The sequence below is a fragment of the Symphodus melops genome, assembly GCF_947650265.1.
Source record: "Symphodus melops genome assembly, chromosome: 4".
NCBI classification, from domain to species: domain Eukaryota; kingdom Metazoa; phylum Chordata; class Actinopteri; order Labriformes; family Labridae; genus Symphodus; species Symphodus melops.
In genome coordinates, this window is record NC_136694.1 from 20557168 (window position 1) to 20577925 (window position 20758).

Here is a 20758-nt window from a genome sequence, read left to right on the forward strand (position 1 = left end):
GAAGAATTTAAAACGAGCCTTTATTATGGGCAGAGACAAAGTATCAGCTCAGAAAGGTGCATGTACTACGGGACAGGTCTGAAGTTAAATGCCACATTAGCATTTTATTGACAGGTGTGAATGAAGCGTGTGGCAGTGTGGTCGGCCATGTCGACTCAGAAGTGATCTTAACATTTTGACAGAAGTTTAGTAATGGACCATTTAGTGCAATATTATATGTTTATTTTACATTTTGATATGCTAGAAAATGAATATTTGTTCTCAGCATGCTGATTAAGACAGAGTGTCATTAACTCAATCACTCGAGTGATTAACTATAAATCCATACCACTTCGTTGATTAATTGGTTACTGGTAGACGTACGTTTTAAGCAGTAGAAGAGTTTATGACCCCTTTATAAATATGGTCGCTTTAACCCTGTGGTTAAGCTGAGGCTAAATGGGGGGTTTAAATAAAAATGTTTAAACAGTCAAAAGATCTTGAGGTTGAGACTGATTCTTAACCAGTAAATGGGTTGTAGGTGTAAAGTTTTTTCTGACTTTTTATCTGTTGTACTTGAAATATTTGGTTGGTGTAACAATCTAAACAAGAGGACCCACCGTGAAACCCTCCCTCACCAGAGCTCTCCCACTCATCATAAAGTCTTTATCAGATCAAATACTAACTCGATTGAGACTCTTCTTTTTTTCATTTCATTCAAAGGACTTTCCTCTCTAATTTGACGGTGTAAAGCTTACTGCATAAAGCTCGCACAGTTCAGTGATTTGGACGTGTCTGACCAGCTTTTAGTAGTTATGCGTCGAACAATCTGAGGCGCACAGCGTAAATGGTTGGGATTTAGTAGTTTGATTGTACATTGGTTTGTTTTGGGCATTATATGTGTGCTGGTTATGCGTCATTTGTGTGTGGAAAAAGGATAGTGGACATGTGTTGGAACAGTGCAGCCATTATAGGAGCACAGAAAATCAAAACAGGATAGAACAGGCAGAAGATAATATCTGTAGACATCTGAGTTTCACCTTGAACAGTGGAGGTCACACTTACTCTAAGACAAAGACACAACACATTATCCTGTTGCGAACTTATAAATAAAGTCAAAGTCTGTTCTTGTAAAAGTTGTTTAATATGGTTGTTCCATACTTTGAGTCTTATCAAGAAGAGAAGATGATTTGACGGTAAAAAATAAAATAAACTAAAGCTCAAAAGGTACACATCAGTATTTGATCGAAAAGAGTAGAGCAGTATTTTCCATTTCATCTAAATTCTGCCTACATCCGTACACCAACACACTGGTGTATGCTGAGCCCACAACATCTCTTCCCATTTCCCCTCATCATTATGGCTATGGCACTATGCGCCCTGGAGAGAAACTCCGCAGGAGGTACAGAGCATCCCAGACGGTGTGAACGTGTGAGGAACATGATGTCCATTGTCATGTTTGTGTAGGTCATTCCAGATGTGTTTGTTCACCATCTTATTTGCCTTTATGAAGGTTTATTCACTGCCACACTGCCATGGCTTACTGAGTCACTCAAATAGAACTGACTGTCCCTATTATTGCAAATCACAACGCCTGCTGTGAAAATGGTCTGTTCCCAGCAAGTCCAGAACTTTCTGTTCATGTTAGCTGAAAAGTTACGCCGGAAAATAAAGGTTGATCTGATAAAGTTTAAAACCTGGGACAAGATAATGGACCTTGGACCTGAAATTAATCGGAATAGTCGACATGGGCAAGATTACGTTGTTCAGAGGTTCTGAATGTCGATTAATTGTGGATTAATTGGCCAGCCCTACATGGTTACATATGAAGCAGCCCTGACTAATAGATTTGGCAATGCACCTTCACTGTACACAGGGTTCTCTAATATTTAAAGTTTGAAAAGAAATGGCTGATATAATCAAAACCACCAGAAAAAGTCAGTGAGTTGAGAACATTTCATTAACAGCTGTTAAAGTCAAGAATAAACAATCAAACTAAATTTCTTTTAACACCTCGGTTAACCATAGATTTTACGTGTGCTCTGTTTTTCTAGCATGAGCCAAGGAAGACCCGGTTAAAATAAAAACAGGATCCACGATCAACCTGGTAACAGAGGATCTAACTATTGCATCCAGTCAAGCTGTGGATGGTGGATTTGCTGGAACATTTGCATTTAATAGACAGAATTGAGGTTGGCCTCACTTGAAGAGGTCGATACTTTCTGAGTGTCCTCGTAGTTCAGTCTGTGCTTGCAGCACCTCCTTTAGGCCAGCTGTTGTTATGTAACTGAATTGCCCCATTATGTTTTCTATTGTGTGGCGCTGTCTTGACAACCACTGGTACAACAGTAGGTGGGTGAACAGCGACAAGAATGGAGCGAAGCTTATAACAGACAAATATTTTATGTGTCTATATTCACAGATGATCAGATCGATTTCAAGATGAAATCCACCATATATTAGAAGAGAATTCAGTCTTTCCATTGTTTGAAGTTGTTTTGAGCTGAGAGCTTCTGAATGTGTTTGTATGTCCAACCCGCTTTTATGAACTCTGTAAATATGACTTATATAATAATACTGTAATACGAGTGCAGAGATTCATACCGTACGTAGGTGTATTCGTAATAACAGTGGTTTATTACACCGTCATGGACTCGTGAAATGTATGCTGAATGTGCTTTAGAAAATACTTCCAAATACAGCAGCACTTAGAGCAGATGGTGTGTGACTGTGTGTGTGTGTGGGTGTGTGTGTGTGTGTGTGCGTGTGTGTGCGTGTGGGTGCAGGTAACACAGGAGGATGAGGTAAGGTCTCGGTGGATTACTGAACAACCTCTAGAGGAGACAATAAGAGGCCACATTAATGAAATATGAACGTGTTTACAGAATAGCTGTCCTGGCAGCCTCCTGATGGCCGAGGGATTTTAAAAATACACAGAGCAGCTGATGGCTTCACCCACGCCGCAGCGACCCCAGCCATCTTCAGACTCCGTTCTAATCAGCATACAACTCATCGCAATCACAATCACCCACGAAAATTATCATAGCACTCTCATCACCATTTCCATCCTCGCCACCATTGCGTATTCATCTACATTATGGCGTTCATCGTGCCACAGAAACACGCCACTGCAGGAAATTAGAAGTTGGTGAGATCAATAAATAGAATATGAAATTAAATTAGCTCCCAAGATGAAGTGAAAATGTGAGAATGAGTGTTTTAGAAGCAACGCCATCCAGTCAAAACAATCAAAAAACCCAAACGCAAATATTACAGTGAGGCCACTGCCTCCTGCTCGGGATTTAAAAGTGAGCCGAACTAGGTGAGGCATGTGCTCTTTGATGTCTGTACCTGTGTGTGTCCGTGTGTGTGTGTGTGCATGGCCATGACGTCATTTTTGCAGTCTAATCAAGGAGAGAAGGAGATGGCTCTACAAGACGGCTGCAATGGAACCGTGATTGACCTGCTTTAATAAGAAAAACATGATACCTGCACTTTGCACCACACTTTCACAGAGACACAGAACACCTTCCGTTCACCTGCGACGACACACACTGCCTAACCACCTGCAAACAGATCCGAATGTATCACTGCTCTTTTGAAGTTTTATCTTCTCTCGGTGAAGGATGGCCATTCGGCGGGTTGCAAAACTCCATCTGTTCATTTTAATATGAATAGGGCATGTAAGTTTGGTGCTGCTGGAGCGGCAGAGATGTGAAATTGCGGATGGCGTGCAGAGTGGCCCCGACACGCAGGGTTAATTCAAACTGCCTTTGATGTCTGCCTGTGTGTGAAATGAGCTGGTGGTCCAGAGTTCACACAAACACACATCACCAGCTCGTATGTTCAAGGTCGTGCACGTGTATACACGTGTTGCAATCACTATAGCAGAAAAAAACTCAAGAGACCACTTGTGCAGACCCATGGATCAAAATGCACGAGAAAAAAAAGAACCTCAGCTCATATAACATACTGTATCGAAGGACAATAAACAATGAAAGCTCAACTTTTTTGTGCCTCTCAGTCTTAAATTCATTCCTCTCCTCTGGATTTAACTGCTGAGCATCCCCAAACATTCACTCACATGCCATCCACATCCACACCACAATGGATGCTAAGCTGCCTGTAGGCAAAAACAGACTGCTGGCTTACACACACAATACCTATGTAAAGAAGATAATTCTGCTGCTGTACTGCAATAATAGTTGGACTGAAATTGTCACTCTCATGTACAGATCATGTGTGAGTGATTCTCTGTAGGCAGTTACTTTGACTTGAGTTAACTTCTCTTTTTCCTCCCAGATCCACAGGTCTTTACAATGCCACCTTGCAGTCAATAATGTCATCATAAACCAATTAAAATATCAGATGATGTGAACTAATTCCTCTAAAACTCTGTTATGAAGTCCTACAAATACATGTTGAGGGGCAGTCATTTTCAACATTGATGCCTACTCAAATAATTAACAGTAATAACGGAAATCTACATCTAAACTGGCAACAGACAAATAGTAAACAAGAAATTGGTGTGGACGCCAGAATTATTAATATACAAACTCTGCACTTGGATTTCAGTTTAGTGGGCAAACTGTTGGGATAGAAGTCCAGCCAATGACACAGAGCCAACCACTGTTTCCATGAATATAAACAACAAGCTTTTGAAAGCAATCATCATTCATATGGGGTTTTTTTTGGTAGCAAAAACTTAAAGATTAGAATATAAGTGGTCATTTGATGCAGTTTAAAAGACTTAACTGTATTATTGGCCAGGGGGAAAGCATATCTCTGTCATTATCACTCAATTTTACTGTAAAATTACAAAAACGTGAAGTTAATGTTGCTCTTTAAATCATGCAAATATACAGGCTGAGGTTAATGCCTTTCACTACATTCTGCTTTCACTGCCGTTAATATTTAACATGCCTGAAGTCGACACATTCAATGGTAAACCATTATTTTAATAAATTGGGCTGATAATGTTGTTTATTTGTTGCTGAACTGATAATGTCATAACGAGGAAAGTGATTTTATTCAATCAGCAGGGATATTTTCCAATTGCTCTGTGTATTGGCTAATGTATGTGTAATGTAAGGTTCCCCTATAATGTATATATGATTAAACAGTAAAATGCTCTCTGTTTGGAATTGAAATGCATTTTCCAGTTCACATCAAGTAATTTGTAAGAGGGTGGTTAGATGCTTTACAAACACCAGAGCTTCGACATATGGAGTTCATATCCTCAGCTCTGGTCGTGGCTAGCTTTAAAACCAAGTCAAAGTACTGTGGCGAAGGAGGGTCATGATGTCCGCGAAAGAATCCTGCTTCCTGCTTTAACTCACATTTAACTTTTTCAAACCCAGACCATAGTCTTTTTAAACCTTAAAGCGCTCTGTGTGCCTATGTAAACTGTCACAAAAACAAGAGTTATTGCAACATGTCCAGTGAGTTCATGTTCAGTTCAGTACAGTGTGAACATTATGTAACAAGGCATTTCCTCATAATGTGAATCAGACTTTAAATGAGACAGGAACACATTTTTCATAACACAGTAGAAAACGATGGTTTATAACTGTCATTTCTAAACGACAGGATTGAAACTGTATGTATGTCATGCACATGCGTGAGTATAAATGAAACGCAGCAACTGTAATGGTGGAGCACAAATCCCATCAAACAAGGAAGCACTGGGAAAAGGGCCAGACACAGAGATGAGTGAGTCCAGCACAAAGCCAAAGAAGGGGGTGGATACATTTGTGGAATTGTTGTGGGGCTCTTTCACAGATTTTTCACCAAAAAAAAGAACAAAAACAGCAGGAACAAGGCAGCAGTCACTACAATGTGCAAAAGTAAAAAAAATAAATAAATAAAAAACATGTAGGTAGAGCTTCTCAAGAACCCTCTGAGATGGCAGCAGAGAGTTACTTACTGCCTACAAGATCAAAAATTAAAACGCTTTTCTGGGTATTCCACAGCGGTTCAGGCGTTTGAGAACCACCCACTGCTGAGGCAAGCCAATTAAAGTTATTCAGAACTGTGACCAATCAATCACAGACGAGTGCAGGTGGAGGAGGCAGAGTAGAAGAGGAGGACAAAACCTCAGAGACTACAGCGCACAACCAACCTCTCTCTTTGCACACATGGAAAAAAAAAAAAAAAAAAAATCATTTTGTTCACAATGGAAAATAAACGTCACACCTACCACTTCGCACAGAGAGAAACACTCCCTCTGCAGTGGAATGAATAAAGCCCTTCACACCTGGAATTTTCTAGGGCATCACGCCACTCCACATTACCACGGCAACCCACTCAGGAAACTGTACCCAGTTTTTTCTCTCTGTCAAGCACAGATACTAGCAAAGACAGGTCAGGTGCTCGCTAAAACATCAAACCGAAGACGGCTGAAAATTACACAAGCATGCACACACACGCTCTGCAAACAATAGTGTGTACAGAGAGAGAGACGAGAGAATGGATGTGCAGCGTAGGCAAAATAGAGCGTCTTCCTCTGACAGAGCTGTAGCTTTAGCAGACCTCTAATCCTATTTTGACACATAATGCTATATTGTATTCCTTTAAACAAGTGCAAGGCCTTCTTTTCTCCCCCAAAAATGAGCCACGAGCAGCATGAATGCATCCGCGTTTTTGTTTTCCTTGAATTCATCAAGCAACAATTAGTTACGCAAACACAGTCCCCCTATGTGCCACAGTAAATGTCAGTGAGATTAAGATGCTCTGACCATCTCGGTTTGTTCTGTGCTGACACTTTAGGGCCTTGTTTCCCCCCCAAGTGGGCCTTTCACAGCTCTTTCCGGCTAATTCACTGTAATGGAATCAACAAGCACATGCACAGTGATGTACCGTGAGATGCTTTAAACGTGTCCAGAGAAGATGTAAACCGCCTGCAGCGTGGTGCATGTATCGCAATGTCTTTAAAGCCTGCATTAGGGTTTCTAAATACAGCTTGCTTTACTCTTTTAATTAGCAGAACAATCGTAACGAGAGAGAGAAAAAATAAATGTTTTCAGGAATGATTTAACAAATCTGTTGACATTTTCAAACTAATAGATTTCAGAGATTAGATTAAAGATTACGTAATGAACCCACTCATGCTAACATAATAAAAATGGAGCATTGTTTTCAAGCACATATTATTATCAGATTACCAGTAAACTGAATAAGATACTATTCTGCAAGTTTTAGCAACAACACAGCACAGTAAAAACGTTTTCAACATGTTGGTTAGACTTTCAGCAGTGGTTACATTTACAAAATTAAATTAAAAAAAAACACACAAAACATATGGGACTGGAGACAGGGCACTGACACTAATCTAGTTCTAGTTTTTCGAAAATGTCACTTTTTTATTGCACAGCAATTTCAAGTAATTCTTTCTAACACCATCCCAGGGATATTTGCATGCAGGGCTGCACGCTACAGATATATGTATTTTCATTTCTATAAACACCGCCAAGCAGTGCCAGGCCATCAAGCAGGAGAGCTGAGGAATCCTTGTAACCTTCCCCGGTGTCAGAAAACCAATAAAGAGGCAGAAAAATGGATAGACTTTGTTTGTGTGCCCTTCTGTTCGCCTGTCAACCAAGGGAAGGCTGGCAGGCTGGGAGTAATGCTTCTGACCAGTTCTCACGAAGCAAAATGTTCAGCTTGCTACTGGTTTTATGTGCCTCTAATGTCCCACAGTTATTTTGTGAGTTTTAGTTTGTTTTTGTTTGGGGTAAATACACAGTAAGTGCTGGAATTGTCACACTAAAACAGAAATGTTGAGTACAAACAAAGTAAAAAGCAGTTGGCTAACAGACCGTGTCCAAACTATAATGGCCCTGATGTGTAACCCTGAGGCCCCCTGTCTACTGGGACTGTCATTGAATGAGTCTGAGAGGGAAAGTAGTCGAGTTTAAAAATAGATAGTGCCAGAACAACACAGATAGAGACATAGCTATATCAGGCTGAACAATTTATGACTGATAATCAGGTTTATAATCACCTTAACTGAAGCCAGTAAGTGGGAGGAGCTCTAAATGTTTTGGCTTTACTTTGAAGAGCTGTAATTTCATCGACAGTATCTTTTTCACAGTCTATATACTAAACATCCTACAAATGCGCTCATTATGGTTTTATACTTTCAATAAAAACATGATAAGTCTAATTGAATCTTTCAAGTATAAGGTGTGTCAAGTATACATTAGTGGTGATAATCAAGTGCTGCCTGTTCACATGGGTAATAACTGTAAGTAGAAGGCTTCTAATAGCAGTGGGTCCTTACAGGAAAGACAGTGTTTTTCTTTTCTTCTTTTCAGAAAAAAAAAAAAAAGCTACAGCAAAATGTGAAGTGGGGTGTCCCTAAATCGGAACACAACATTTTCCGGAGAAGCTTGTGATTTCATAGCAGCAGATCACAGTGCTCAAGGTTTGCTGCTGTTGTACAAAAGAATTTCCTCAGAGCAGTTATTTTTCTGGTTTATTTTTATAATAAAAGGCCTTAATAAGAGCAATGGAAAGTGCGTGTTGACAACAATGAGTGAAGGACCCTTCAGACGAGCTGGCAGAGAAAAACCTGAAGCCACAGCGTAAACTATCTATCTCGCTTAAATAGCTTGTGATGTTTTACACAGCCTGATAACAAGCAGTGCTGTGGTGTACCGTCCACGCCAGGCCAGAAGATTGAGGAGAAAAAGGAGGGGGGAGAGGGTTGAGAGAGGGGGCCTGTACACTCTCTGTCTCTCCTTTAAAGGTAACTACTCATGGTGGGAGGGACATCCAACAGTTCCTGTAAACTGTCTGCAGACGTAAGGAGCCATCAAATCAAGAAACAAATGGTTGTGATAAGGCTGCACATCATTGTCCACTGATGGATAAGCACAGTGAGAGAGAGAGAAAGACGTGCAGCTGACATCAGCTTGAAAATTTGAAGTGTGTGTGTGTGTGTGTGGGGGGGGGGGGGGGGGGGGGGGGGGGGGGGTGAGAGCAGGGGTGATAGTTGTGCTGGGCATTTGAGACAGATTATTGGAATTTTCTGTAGTCAGCGATAGTGAGTAAATCCACCAGTGCACTTTTATATAGAGTTATCTGTTTGTTGGGGCTGGCTGCTGTGGCCTTAAGTAACCTCCTTTTCTGGGAATCAGGGGGAACATTTGGAGAGGTATAGGAGACACATGTGGAACTGTGTTCAGCCTGCATACATCTCCCTCAAGTCATAAAAAAAATATACCAGTGCAGATCAAATAGATCTAACAGCTTCAGCATATGAAAAAAGATTAGTTATATGTGTGCGCGCGCACACACACACACACACACACACACACACACACACTCATGCAAACATTAGCGTGCACACGCAGGCTGGAGGCACCAGACTCAAGAAGGTCTGTGTTGAACTGAGATAAACCTGAAGCCAGCATGTGGTCATCCTACTGCTGTAGTGTTGAACAGATATGGCAAAAGTGATGGGAAGAGAGCAGGAAAACAAACTTGGTCTAAGTAAAAAGTTTGAGAAAATCTGACACTTGAATCCTACATTATCATTATTATCATACACTCCTCATTTCCACTTTGATCCCACGTACTGCTTTATTGATCTGGGTGTGCGTCTTATGTTTCCAGTAATCAAGAGCAGCAAAACTACATGGAGCAAGACAGACAGATCCTCACAGTGTAGCGATGTGAGAAGAAGCAGTTCAGGAGCAGTCATGTGCACCAGACTGAATTATTTATGCTGATTAGACTCTTCTTATTAAACAGAATTTGAGAGACTTCAATACATGTTGTACGTCATTGCCATTTAAGAGGCTGCCTAAACTGAAGCTGTGGAAATTGAAATGACTTCATGTGTGTGACCTAAGTACATAAGTACTTGGGTCAAATTTTCTGTTACTTGTGCTGTATTTATCAATTCAATTTAAAAAAAAACTTTATTTGTCCCCGGCGGGCTATTGAAAGTATTATTTCCATACACTTTTACTTCACTACATCGCAAAAGGACTGTAGCTACAGCTACTAGAAGTGAATGTTCAGATAAAGATTTTTCACAACAAGGTCTTTGATACGTATGTTAAATACAGTGTAGACCATTGTTAAAAAGTAACACAGAGGTTCCCAACTTGCCAAAGAGCATCAAATTTGAGCTTCTTGTCATGTTTAGTTTCAACAAAAAGAGATTCAACTTCTGAGATTGCTTCATTTAAAGAACTCTTTAAGGCAAGAGGTCAAATTGTACAAAAAAGGAATACAAAATGTACTCTTCTTTTCTCTTCAAAAACCCCATTAATCATCTCCTGACCCTTTAGACTAAACTTGATACCCACTGGCAGCTCCACAAGTATGTGACCACTGTGCAAAAAGAACCCAACCATACCAAGGTAAGAAAAGGTTACTGTGTCCACGGTGACAAACTGTTAGACTCATGTTTATATTATCAGCAGAGCGTCAACAATTTATGGCATTAATATTGTCTATTAACTATCTGTACCAGTACCATTTAGCTAACTAATAATTAGATAAATACTGAAAGGCACTCTGGGAAGTTTTGAGATGCTTGTAACGTTAGCAGTTCAATAAATCTGTCAAGCTTCAACTCAAATATCTACAAGCAAGCAAGCAAAGGGTGGCCATCTTCCTTTCATTTAGCTTTGATCTGTTGTTAGTTCCTTTTTGTTGCTAACACGGTCATTTGCAAACGGCATGCGAGCTAACTTATCAACCAGATTAGCTCAGGGAATCTAGACAAAGTAGCTGATGCTGTCCAATCAAACAAGGAACTCTGTTTCCCGAGTTAGCTAGCAAGTCACATGGGTGAGAGAGCGAGTAAACAATATGTTTAAAAAACATCTAGGGAACATAAATGCATCAGATCAACTTCTGATGTTAACCCTTATTCCCCCAGATGTTAGTAACACCTCTGTTTGGCCAGAACAGGTTCAAACTTTCTGTGCCTTTTATAGGACTATTAAACTTAAAAGTGGGAAAGTTAACTCATGTTGAACACTGTTTCCACTGTAAGGATGATGATGGGAGCTGAGGCAAAACTGTGTGCATCAAATCAGGCCATCATGGGCAACTGCCAAAGACAGAAGGGGTCTGATTCATTAAGTAATATTTTATTCTTTACACATTAGCAATAGAAAGTTATGACTATATGAATGTTGTTTACAGTACCTTACAGTACACATGAAAGAACTGAGTTTTACTGAATTATTTTAGCTTCATTGGGTTTATGAGTAACTCTCCACCTCAGTGTAATTATCTTACAGCTGCAGCATACACTGAACTTCAACCTGATGTATAAGCATATGATATATAATATTATCCATTTGTACTTGTGATAAACCATCAAGATACTGTAATGTAAGTGTGTGGGTGTAGGTTTCATGTGTGCACATGAAGACTGATGTAAATAAGCCGGAGGATATGGAAACAATGGCAGTGTGTCCATTTGCATCCTATCATCACATACATGCTGTTACACATCAAACACACAGCACACGGGATAATGAGGAGGATAAGGTCTCAAAACAGACTCCGTCTGCTCATTTTTGAAATCAGCAATTCCTGTTCTTCCCTTCTATCATTTCACCCATCTTAAGTAGTTTGACTCTAAATATACACACAAAACCGCCAGAACATTCATCTCAATTGTCAGGTCCATTGTTCATCTTTTCTCTCTGTAAAACCCTCCCTCCTCCGCTCTAAAAGCCGCCCACTCTCCTTGTCTATCCGCGCTCCACACTCTTCCATTCCAAACTTCCAACTCCTCCTATACATCACTCACCCCCTAGCTTCCTTTCACTCCCTCGTAAAAGAAAGTGCATCTTAACCAAACCTCAGCAGAATTACTTATGCTGGACACAGTATGCACAAACTAAAGCCCATCCAAACACTATACTGTATATATGTGTTGTTTCTCAAGTCGACCGATTCAAAACGTGTTCAGCTATTTCTGTGCTGCCCTGTCTTGGCCTTTCTTTCTCTTCCACCCGCAACCTCGCTTGTCAGAAAACATAAAATGTCAACTGAGAGGGAGTACACACATCACATTATATTCAACTTACTTCCTTGTCTCTTCCCATGTAAGACAAACTTAAACATAATTTGCACACACCTTCCATTTTTTTTTGTCTGTGAGAATAAACTACGCATGAAGAGGGAGGATGTGCGGAGGGAGGCAATCTTGTTACCAGCCGGCATAGCCCTGGGAAGATTTCTATCAGACACACATATATAGAGAGGCATCCATTTAGAAAATGGCTTTTCTAGGCATGCTGCGCCATTTAGCACTCCCTGTGACGACTCCTGTTTGGGGCCATGATAAATGTTTTTACACACCCACCCAGCGCACACTGTCAGGCCAGCACAAACATGGCCACGTGGGGACTCTGCACAAGTCTTAACTTGGATGGATGTAAAATTTTTCAGAGGGACTGGTGTCATTGATTTTGGCCAACAGAGAAAACTTGTAGCGAACATTTGTTTAATCCACAGAACTTTTAAGCCAACTGAACGCCTTGTCAACATCACATCTCAGCTGTAGGTCTTATTTAGCCAAGGATTATTCAGATTTGGGCATCTAAGCTTTACAAGAAGCAGTCAAGAGAACCCATAACTAATCTTATCCCTGCATATAGTACATCCATCTATGTACTATAGAGAGATGTACTATAGATGTCATGTGTGCTCAGACATTTAGTAAAGAACATAAGTGTTGAAATACTATGCTACATTAAAATCCCAATTAAAGCCAAAATAATGGAATCATAATAGTAGCATAAGCTATTATGAAGTATTCTTAGTAACATATCATAAGGTATTGTTTAGAGTGGGCTATCAGAGAACTGTGTTTTTAATATTACTAGAACTTGTTGCAGCATCTAATTATGGACCTGAATTTGACTCCTTTACACTTGTGGCTTCTCATTATAGAATACAGCATAGCATATTAATTCAATACATTTTGAAATAGTTGTCCTACAACGCAATGGCGCAAAATGATATTTAAACCATTGACAAAATGAACATTACCTTAGTCTTTATGCCCCGATGTATGGGATCATCATCGATGAAAATTTATTTGGTTGCATTGTATATGTCTTGTATTTAGGATGGAGCAATCCAGAAAAGATAGGTTCACACTTCTGTACCCAATTGTAGACTGATAATAAACATCTCTATTCTTGACTCAAGAAATATTTAAGTAAAGTAAAATTATCTTACTGTCAATGGAAACTCATTTCAATTATTTCTTTCTACCACTGATTTTAAAAGGACTCTGTGTAAGTCTTGTGGCTGGTTGAAAATATTTTGACCAGTAACATTTTTTTACTTTTGGCCCATTGGACGATAGATCAAACAGTCAAAAGTTACAAGTAGCTGTGCAAGGGAAATGTAACCTTTGTTGATTTTATGGGTTTGCTGGTTCTAGTTTCAGTTTAGCTGAAATACGCCTAGTGTCTTCATGCAGGTAACATTAGCTCCTAAAAGCAAAACCATTTGTGCTACTTAGAAAACACATCAACACCCACCTTAGTGCTAGATTGCTTTTCACAGTTTATGAAATGAGGAAATTCCCACCTTGAAAATGTGTGTAACATCACTTTAAAAGTCCACTGCCATTTAAAAATTCACACAGCTCAGTGGGAATACTAAATAATATGAACAAACAGAGAAAGCAAAATATTTTTAATGTTAAAAATGGTTATATTTTGTTTACACAGGATGAGAGTTAAAAATCCACCTCGCTCTATCATGTAGTCTGCCTAACTGATGGTCATTAACCTTTAAACCAGCACCACTCTTTAAACTCACTTCCCCCTCTCTGGGATCCATCTATGTCGTCACTATACCAATCCCACAAACCACTGTTACTGCAAGCATTAAAGCTACCACAGACTCCGCACACCGGCTGGATGAATCACAATCAGCCATACAGCAATAATGAAGCGTTTATCTCAGGGTGCATTACAAACCCTGGAAGCACGTTGAACATGCGCACATGGCAGATATATGATGAAACAGTGTCAATCACACTCTGCTCACCCATCTGCTCTACCACAAGACAGACACGTGTTACACACAGCCTCACAGACAGACCCAAACAACCAACACCATGTTCTGTTGCATGTGTCTGTCTTCACAGGTCATTATAATGTTTCAGATATGAAAATCCTGCGCTCTTGAACATAAAAGACAGATTATTCTTTAATTGTTGGATATTTTTTTTCTTTTCAAATCTACCTTCACTTTAAAATATGATTTCCCAAAAGGTCAATTCAGAATAATCAGGGCAGAGATTAATCTCCAGGAAATTCTTGGAAAAAGCTGATATACACTGAAAAAGAAACCGAGTCAAATTGTTTCTGAGAATTACTCAACCTGAAAACCTAAAAATATATCTTTGAAAACATCTTTTGCATTGCTGAAATGCATTGCCTCACAAACACCCCACCATCCCCATCCTCATCCCCAGAGAGCGTATGCTGTATAACCTTGCCCAGTCAAGTCTTAATGTATTAATAATACAGGAAAACATGAACATGTCATGTGCAAGCCTGACGTCAACTTACCGATCTCATCTGCTGAGTCCCGGTGACGTGCTGCAGAACCTTTTCCAGCTCCTTTTCAATGCGTCCTGCCCAGTGAATCATTCTGAAAAATAAATGAGAAATAAGACATCTTAGACATCTGCATCACCTAAGCATGTCATTAGAGGAGCATTTGATTTCTCTGTTGTAGCATGTGAGTGTGTTTCGTAAGACTGTGACTCCTCCTTATCTTTGTGTATCTCTATTTAGGTTATCAAGCTGCCACTCCCCCCTCCTTTTCAGGATGCCTATCTGGAAGTATCCCTCTACTACCTCTACTAATGTCAGGGTTACCCATCAGCACCTTCTCTTCCCGTCACATCCTGCATATATCTGGCCGGCCCTGGCAGGACCGGCCATGAACGTGCCTGTCTGGGCTCTGCTGGGATCAGCGGCTCTGCAATAAAACTGCTCCGGTCTGACAGAAATGCACCCTAAGCAGGGGCTGATCTCCGCTAGCCGGAGCCAAGTTTGGAATTAAGAGATCAAACAGCTCGAGCTCATCACTCCTATATATCTCAGCAAGCAACAAATGACTTAATGGATCAAGATTTTCACTATCATTTTAAAGCAGCAGCAGGAGCTAACCTGCCAACTTAGATACACGCTGAACAATTTACCTCCAACAAGAAATTCTCACTGGGGGGGGACAAAAAAAACTTATTATAAACGCTGATCCCTCAGCAATCAAATGAATACATTCTGTCATGTGTTTTAGAGCCATACCACTGACTCTGTGCCAGCCTTTTCCTTTCAGCAGCCTGCAGATAGCTAATCACTAGCATCAACAGCACAACAGTCGTTTGTCTTTTAATATGATGATGGAAACAAATGTCATCTTTAAATGTCAGATTTGCTGAGAAGACAAGAGGGAAGACAGATTTATTAAATAGCACAAATCTTCCCAGCAGTGACAGCGCTCACTGTATAATCACCAAGCCGGAGTTGGTCCTCATCAGGAGGGTGAAAGCAGAGCAAATACGACGAAATGTACGCAGGCTTACTTTATGTTTAAGAAAAAGCAGAGGGGGTCTCAAAAAAAAGACCGTGAATATCAGGAATGCTAGGAAGAGGCCGCTAACTATGAAAAGGTCACCTCGATATGAAAAGAAAACAAGCTTACAGTGAGAGCAGAGCTGAGGAGGACACAGTGATACTAACAGTGAGGGACATCACCTCTGCCTCCAGCCATGCAGACTTCTTATGCAACTTCATCAGTCTATACACAAACACTACTGTTTAAATACATTTAAACAAAGCTTTGACAGAATGACAGGAAATGATAGGTCTATGTTGTCTTATATTCGGATTACATAAACAAATTATTCAAAAAAAGCATTAACTGTGGAGCTGGGCTGTCAAGAGTCACATCATTGACCAATCAAAACATGGCAAATTTGACGTATATGTGAAATAGATCATTTCAGTAATACTGTTGATGTGATTTCACATAACATTAAATCTGAATTAAGGTTTAATATGGACTTAATGGTAAAGACAATAAAGGATAATCCTTGTTCGTGACTCAGTTGAGTAACTGTCTCATCAGGATCTCAATTTCAAATGTGCAAATTAGTGATGCAAGAACTAGGTTGAGAATCCTTGTCTAAAATACACTAAAACATAATTAAGTTGTAAGTTTGACTAGAAGTCATACATTCGACCATGTGATATTAATACTTTATAATCAAAAGTGACAGTAGTGGCAATGTTAATTTTGCCAATTTTGCCCATCCCAATCAAACACAATTAAGGAAACTAAATGAGTTTTAATGGATGACCACACATCATCACCAGGTTCATTCTGCTGTAACGGTGCTCCAAGTGAAACATTGAAATATCCTAATTGCTATAAAAATGATCTCAGATCATATTTATTTTTTGGACCACCTGCTATGTGCATACATCTACACAACTGAACACATTATCCTCATCACTCCTCCTTCCTTCCTGGTATTTTTAAAATCCATTCCATTCCATTGAACACATCAGAAGAAGCAACACTTGAGTATGCAGAGTAATATGAAGGATGCAATGACAGGCTTTCAAGGGAGCCTCACACAACTGACCTACATCAGACAGGATCACATCGGTCTGACTGTAAAATTGAAAGGCAGAAGCAGTAGTGTAATGTAGCATGCTGACTGGAGGTTCATGTTGGACTAATTGTAAATGAAAGGAGAAAATGTTTAATTTCTCAACTCTCCATTTAATAAACACCAACAGAAATATCTGGAGACACTTGTTGGGTTAACATGCATTAAGGCTAGGAATCTTTGGGTGTCTCGTGCTTCAAATTCAAATTCAAATTCAATTCTCGGGGTCACAATTCTAATCAGATTCTATTTTCAAATCAAAACGATTCTGGATTCATGGTTCATGATAAAGTCTATTTTTGAATTAGTACAGACTTCATGACTGGATGTACTCCAGTGACATCTGTGGGACTAGATGAGTTTCTTGCTGCTCCATTAAGTTAAGGAGCTAGCCTTAACACTTAGCAGGGAGTGACTGTTTAGCCAAAAACAATTGATTTGTGGAAGTTTTGAATTGATTTTAAATCTTAGAAGATAAGAATGTCGATTTTTACATAAAATGATTTTTTTTCCCCACCCTAACATGCACCACTGAGGCTTGTTAGAGCCTGAAATCTAACAACAATCCGAAATGTTATAACATAAATGTAACAAAACCTAAAATGTAATAACTGGTTGATAATGTAAAAAGAAATGCTGAGCCCAAAACGTAGGAACTTTTTGCCTTTGAAAAAAAAAAAAATTATAACATGTAACAATTTGTTACATTTTGGGTCAGTTATTTTTCTCCTTGTAATATAACAACTTGTTACATTTTGGGCAAAAAGTTACAACATTTGGGGCTCAGCCTTTTGTTACTTTGTCGACCACTTATTACATTTAGGGTTTTGTTGCATTTTTTTTTATAACATTTTAGTTGTTACATTTTTTGAAGTTTGGCTCTAACAAGGCTGAATAATAGTAACTCTTAGACACTTCTGTTTTTAAGAAAGATCACAACAACACAAAAGAAGTTCTTGTTTTGTGCAACATGAAATCCCATTGAAGCTTTCTAGCTCTTTGTAGTTTTATGTAGTACTAAAACTTTGCCATTGGGCACCTGTGTTTTTTATTTATTTCAGCAAAACATTACAGAAAAGCAGCAAATGTGATGAAATGAGTTTGGATGTCTGACCCATGTGTGCCAGCCAAACACTGTCACCTTGTTCACTCGGCTGCAATGGGCCGCATCATTCCAAGAGCAATGCTGAAATATCATTCAGGGCAAAAGGTGGACAATATTCATATGAGTGGAAATGACAAAATGTTGGGGAAATTGCCCAGAGTTACATCTATACTAAGGTGAATGATGATATTTTGCATTACTGGTGAAGACTGTACAGCTGACCATCTAGATATCAACACGGGTTTCCTCCATATTATTTCCAAATGTGAAAGTAATTTACCCCAGCCCAAACACACTCAATCACCAACACACACAAACACACATACAATAGTGTGTACATTTATAAAACTGTAATGGAATAACTGCATTGAAATAACTATTTATACATTAATCCCTGCTTTTAGTCAGAAAAATGTACACTTTATTGGGCCTGCTGTCCAAAGGAACGAGTCGGCTTTTTTTGTATGGCAGACTCAGTTTAAACCTGATGTGTGTATGCATGCGAGTGTGTATTCAGGTCTATACGCCCAATGGATCGCCACAGAAGATCCCCATACGCTTCAATTAGGTTACTGTCAAATTAAGGCAAATAGCACAGTGATGTGGGTGACACAAAACCTAGTTTTAAAACCCAGGAGATGACTGAATATAATACAGACAACATGTCACCAGACAAGGACTATTTATCTTATTTTCTTCTTCACTTCAACTGGGACAGCAGGCCCACCTCAATGATAAACTATTTATTAAGACTAATATTTTCTTATTCAACTCAAGTCCAATCTCATAAACACAAAATGTGTTTTAAAAATCCTGAGGTGTATTCGGAGGTGGAACTTTCAGGGGTTAACACATCTACATTATAAACCTATAATGTTGATGCCAAAAATATTAAAATAAACTATATTATTTAGATTACATAATAGATATTTAAATAAAAAAATAATCAATGAGCATGTGAATTTGTTCGCAAAGTCATCGAAAAAAAGATCAACATCACTATCATTCATGGAGCTCAAGTAATCAAATCAGTGGTGCAGCTAATTGTCGTTTTGAGTCAATCAACAGTGAAATAAAGCTAATAACAGATTTTCCTTTGAAAGTCACCTTGGTCATCAGAAACAACAGAGCCTGACAGATTCCAAAGACGGATGCATCACGGGGCAACAATTTAGATTCTAGTCATTTGTGTGAACCTGACTGACTAATCATCACCACAGGCTTAACAGCATGCTCACATCAGATCATCACGTCATCATGTGCACTTGAGTGAGAAACTGTTGCACTCTGGCCTCACCGGGATGCGAAGTAACCCCCGAAAATGTCATATTAAAAGAATATAGATGAACACTTTGGTCAAATTTTTGAGAGACCCGCTTGCATAATGTTTCAGTCTGTAGGAGTCAATCAAGGTGAAATGTTATGATGATCACAATTTAAATGAAATTGCTCTTTGTATTCAAAGACATCTGCAATAGGATTGACAAAAAAAGCATACACTGAAAAGTGAAAGTTTTAAAAGTAGTTCACACACTGTTAAAAGCTCACACAGCGGTCACTGTGATAAAGAAACTGTCCGGATGAGGCGGTAAGTGGGTCTGCATTTCAGCGATAAATGTTGAACTAAACTATACTTGTCGATCGCTGAAAACATTTCCACGTGTCAACCCAAGTGCCAGTGTGCCACCGTGCTCTCAAACGGAGTTTTGGAGTTGGGGTGAGACACGAGGACTTCACCTGCACGTAAAGCGCTCGCGCTCCTGCGGCATACATTAATTGGTTTCGTCTATGACTCAAAGTATCCGGTTCACATCAGACGCTGTCCTGCAGTGGGATAGAAATGATTATGTCCACGGTATCCACTGGAGGACTTTTTTTTTTAGCCTCGCTGTAGCTCAAGCTATCCATCATGAGTAATTGGGCTGTTCTCCCCCATGCAGTGACAGCAAAACAACACATCCACTATTATCATCTATTTTATCTGATCCCTATGGATGTTCCATTAAATTATTGCTTGGTTGGCTTAGTCGCCAGAGGCACCTGTGCGTGCTCCCTGGAGCCTGTTTCCGTGTTGACGATGACAGCAGGCTCGGGGTATTAAATGCCAGTGCCCACATCGAAAACAATTATATAGGCTTTGTGAAATACACGACGCAGCATCCAAGATGGATTAAGCGTCTGTGTTTTCACATCAGGAACAACATCACCAAGCAAGGTCCAAGGCGCTGTATGTGCAGGCTTGTCGGGGCCACCTGTCCTAGTTCCGCGCTCCGCACCCCGGTTTACCCCCCAAACGGTGAAGGGTACTTACGTGTAGTGCTGGGGGAAGAGGTGGGTCCCGTCTGTCGGCGTGGAGACGCATATGATAAGTACAGTTTGGATTGTGAAGAAGCAGAAAATACCGTACGACTGCGTGCAGATCGCCATTTTCCATTAAATATTCAAGAAACTGGGATAAATAAGAGAAGGACCGGAAGGACAGTCTCTCGCAGCTGCGCTAAGAATAACCGAGCTCTGGAGAAAGTGTGTTGATAGGAGCTGAAGGTTGGCGGAGGCTCCTGGACACTTGAGCCAGCAGTGAAATCTCAATCAGGGACGCACAGAGGGGTTGGCAGATGAAGACACGGGAGATGCGGATCAGGAAGATGCTCTGCCGCTGCTGCTGATGTGCCTGGATGCCTGTTTGCGCACTCTCTGTCCTCCCTCCCTCTCCGCCGCCGCGCACATTTGCTCCTTTTCTCTCCCACTCTCCACAATGTACCAATACAAAGTAAAGCTAACCACAACAAGAGACCTTTCCCATCCCGGTTTTTAAAATAAAACCATTTATGTTGTTTGGGGGTTGGATATTTGATGTTTAAAGTGACAAGATAATTCGTGCAGATCTAGCTGATCTAAATTATTTCAATTAAGAAACACAACCTTTTACAAATGTTTTCTCAAATTAAAGAGGAACGTATTACATGGCATTGATTACCAACGGTAGTAGA

The 20758-nt window shown here is 39.9% G+C and overlaps 1 protein-coding gene across 3 annotated transcripts in view; it reads right to left on the reverse strand.

Moving 5' to 3' along the window:
* cacna2d2a (calcium channel, voltage-dependent, alpha 2/delta subunit 2a) overlaps positions 1–20515 on the reverse strand; it is a 137821-nt gene extending 117306 nt beyond the window's left edge. For all 3 annotated transcript variants that reach the window (XM_079342289.1, XM_079342288.1, XM_079342287.1), the window contains exons 1-2: positions 20080–20515; positions 14550–14631 (exon numbers count right to left, since the gene is read on the reverse strand). In XM_079342289.1, coding sequence (XP_079198415.1) covers positions 14550–14631; positions 20080–20195 — 198 coding nt within the window. In that variant the 5' untranslated portion in view covers positions 20196–20515. The remainder of the gene's footprint in view (positions 1–14549; positions 14632–20079) is intronic.
* Positions 20516–20758: the final 243 nt, after the last annotated feature.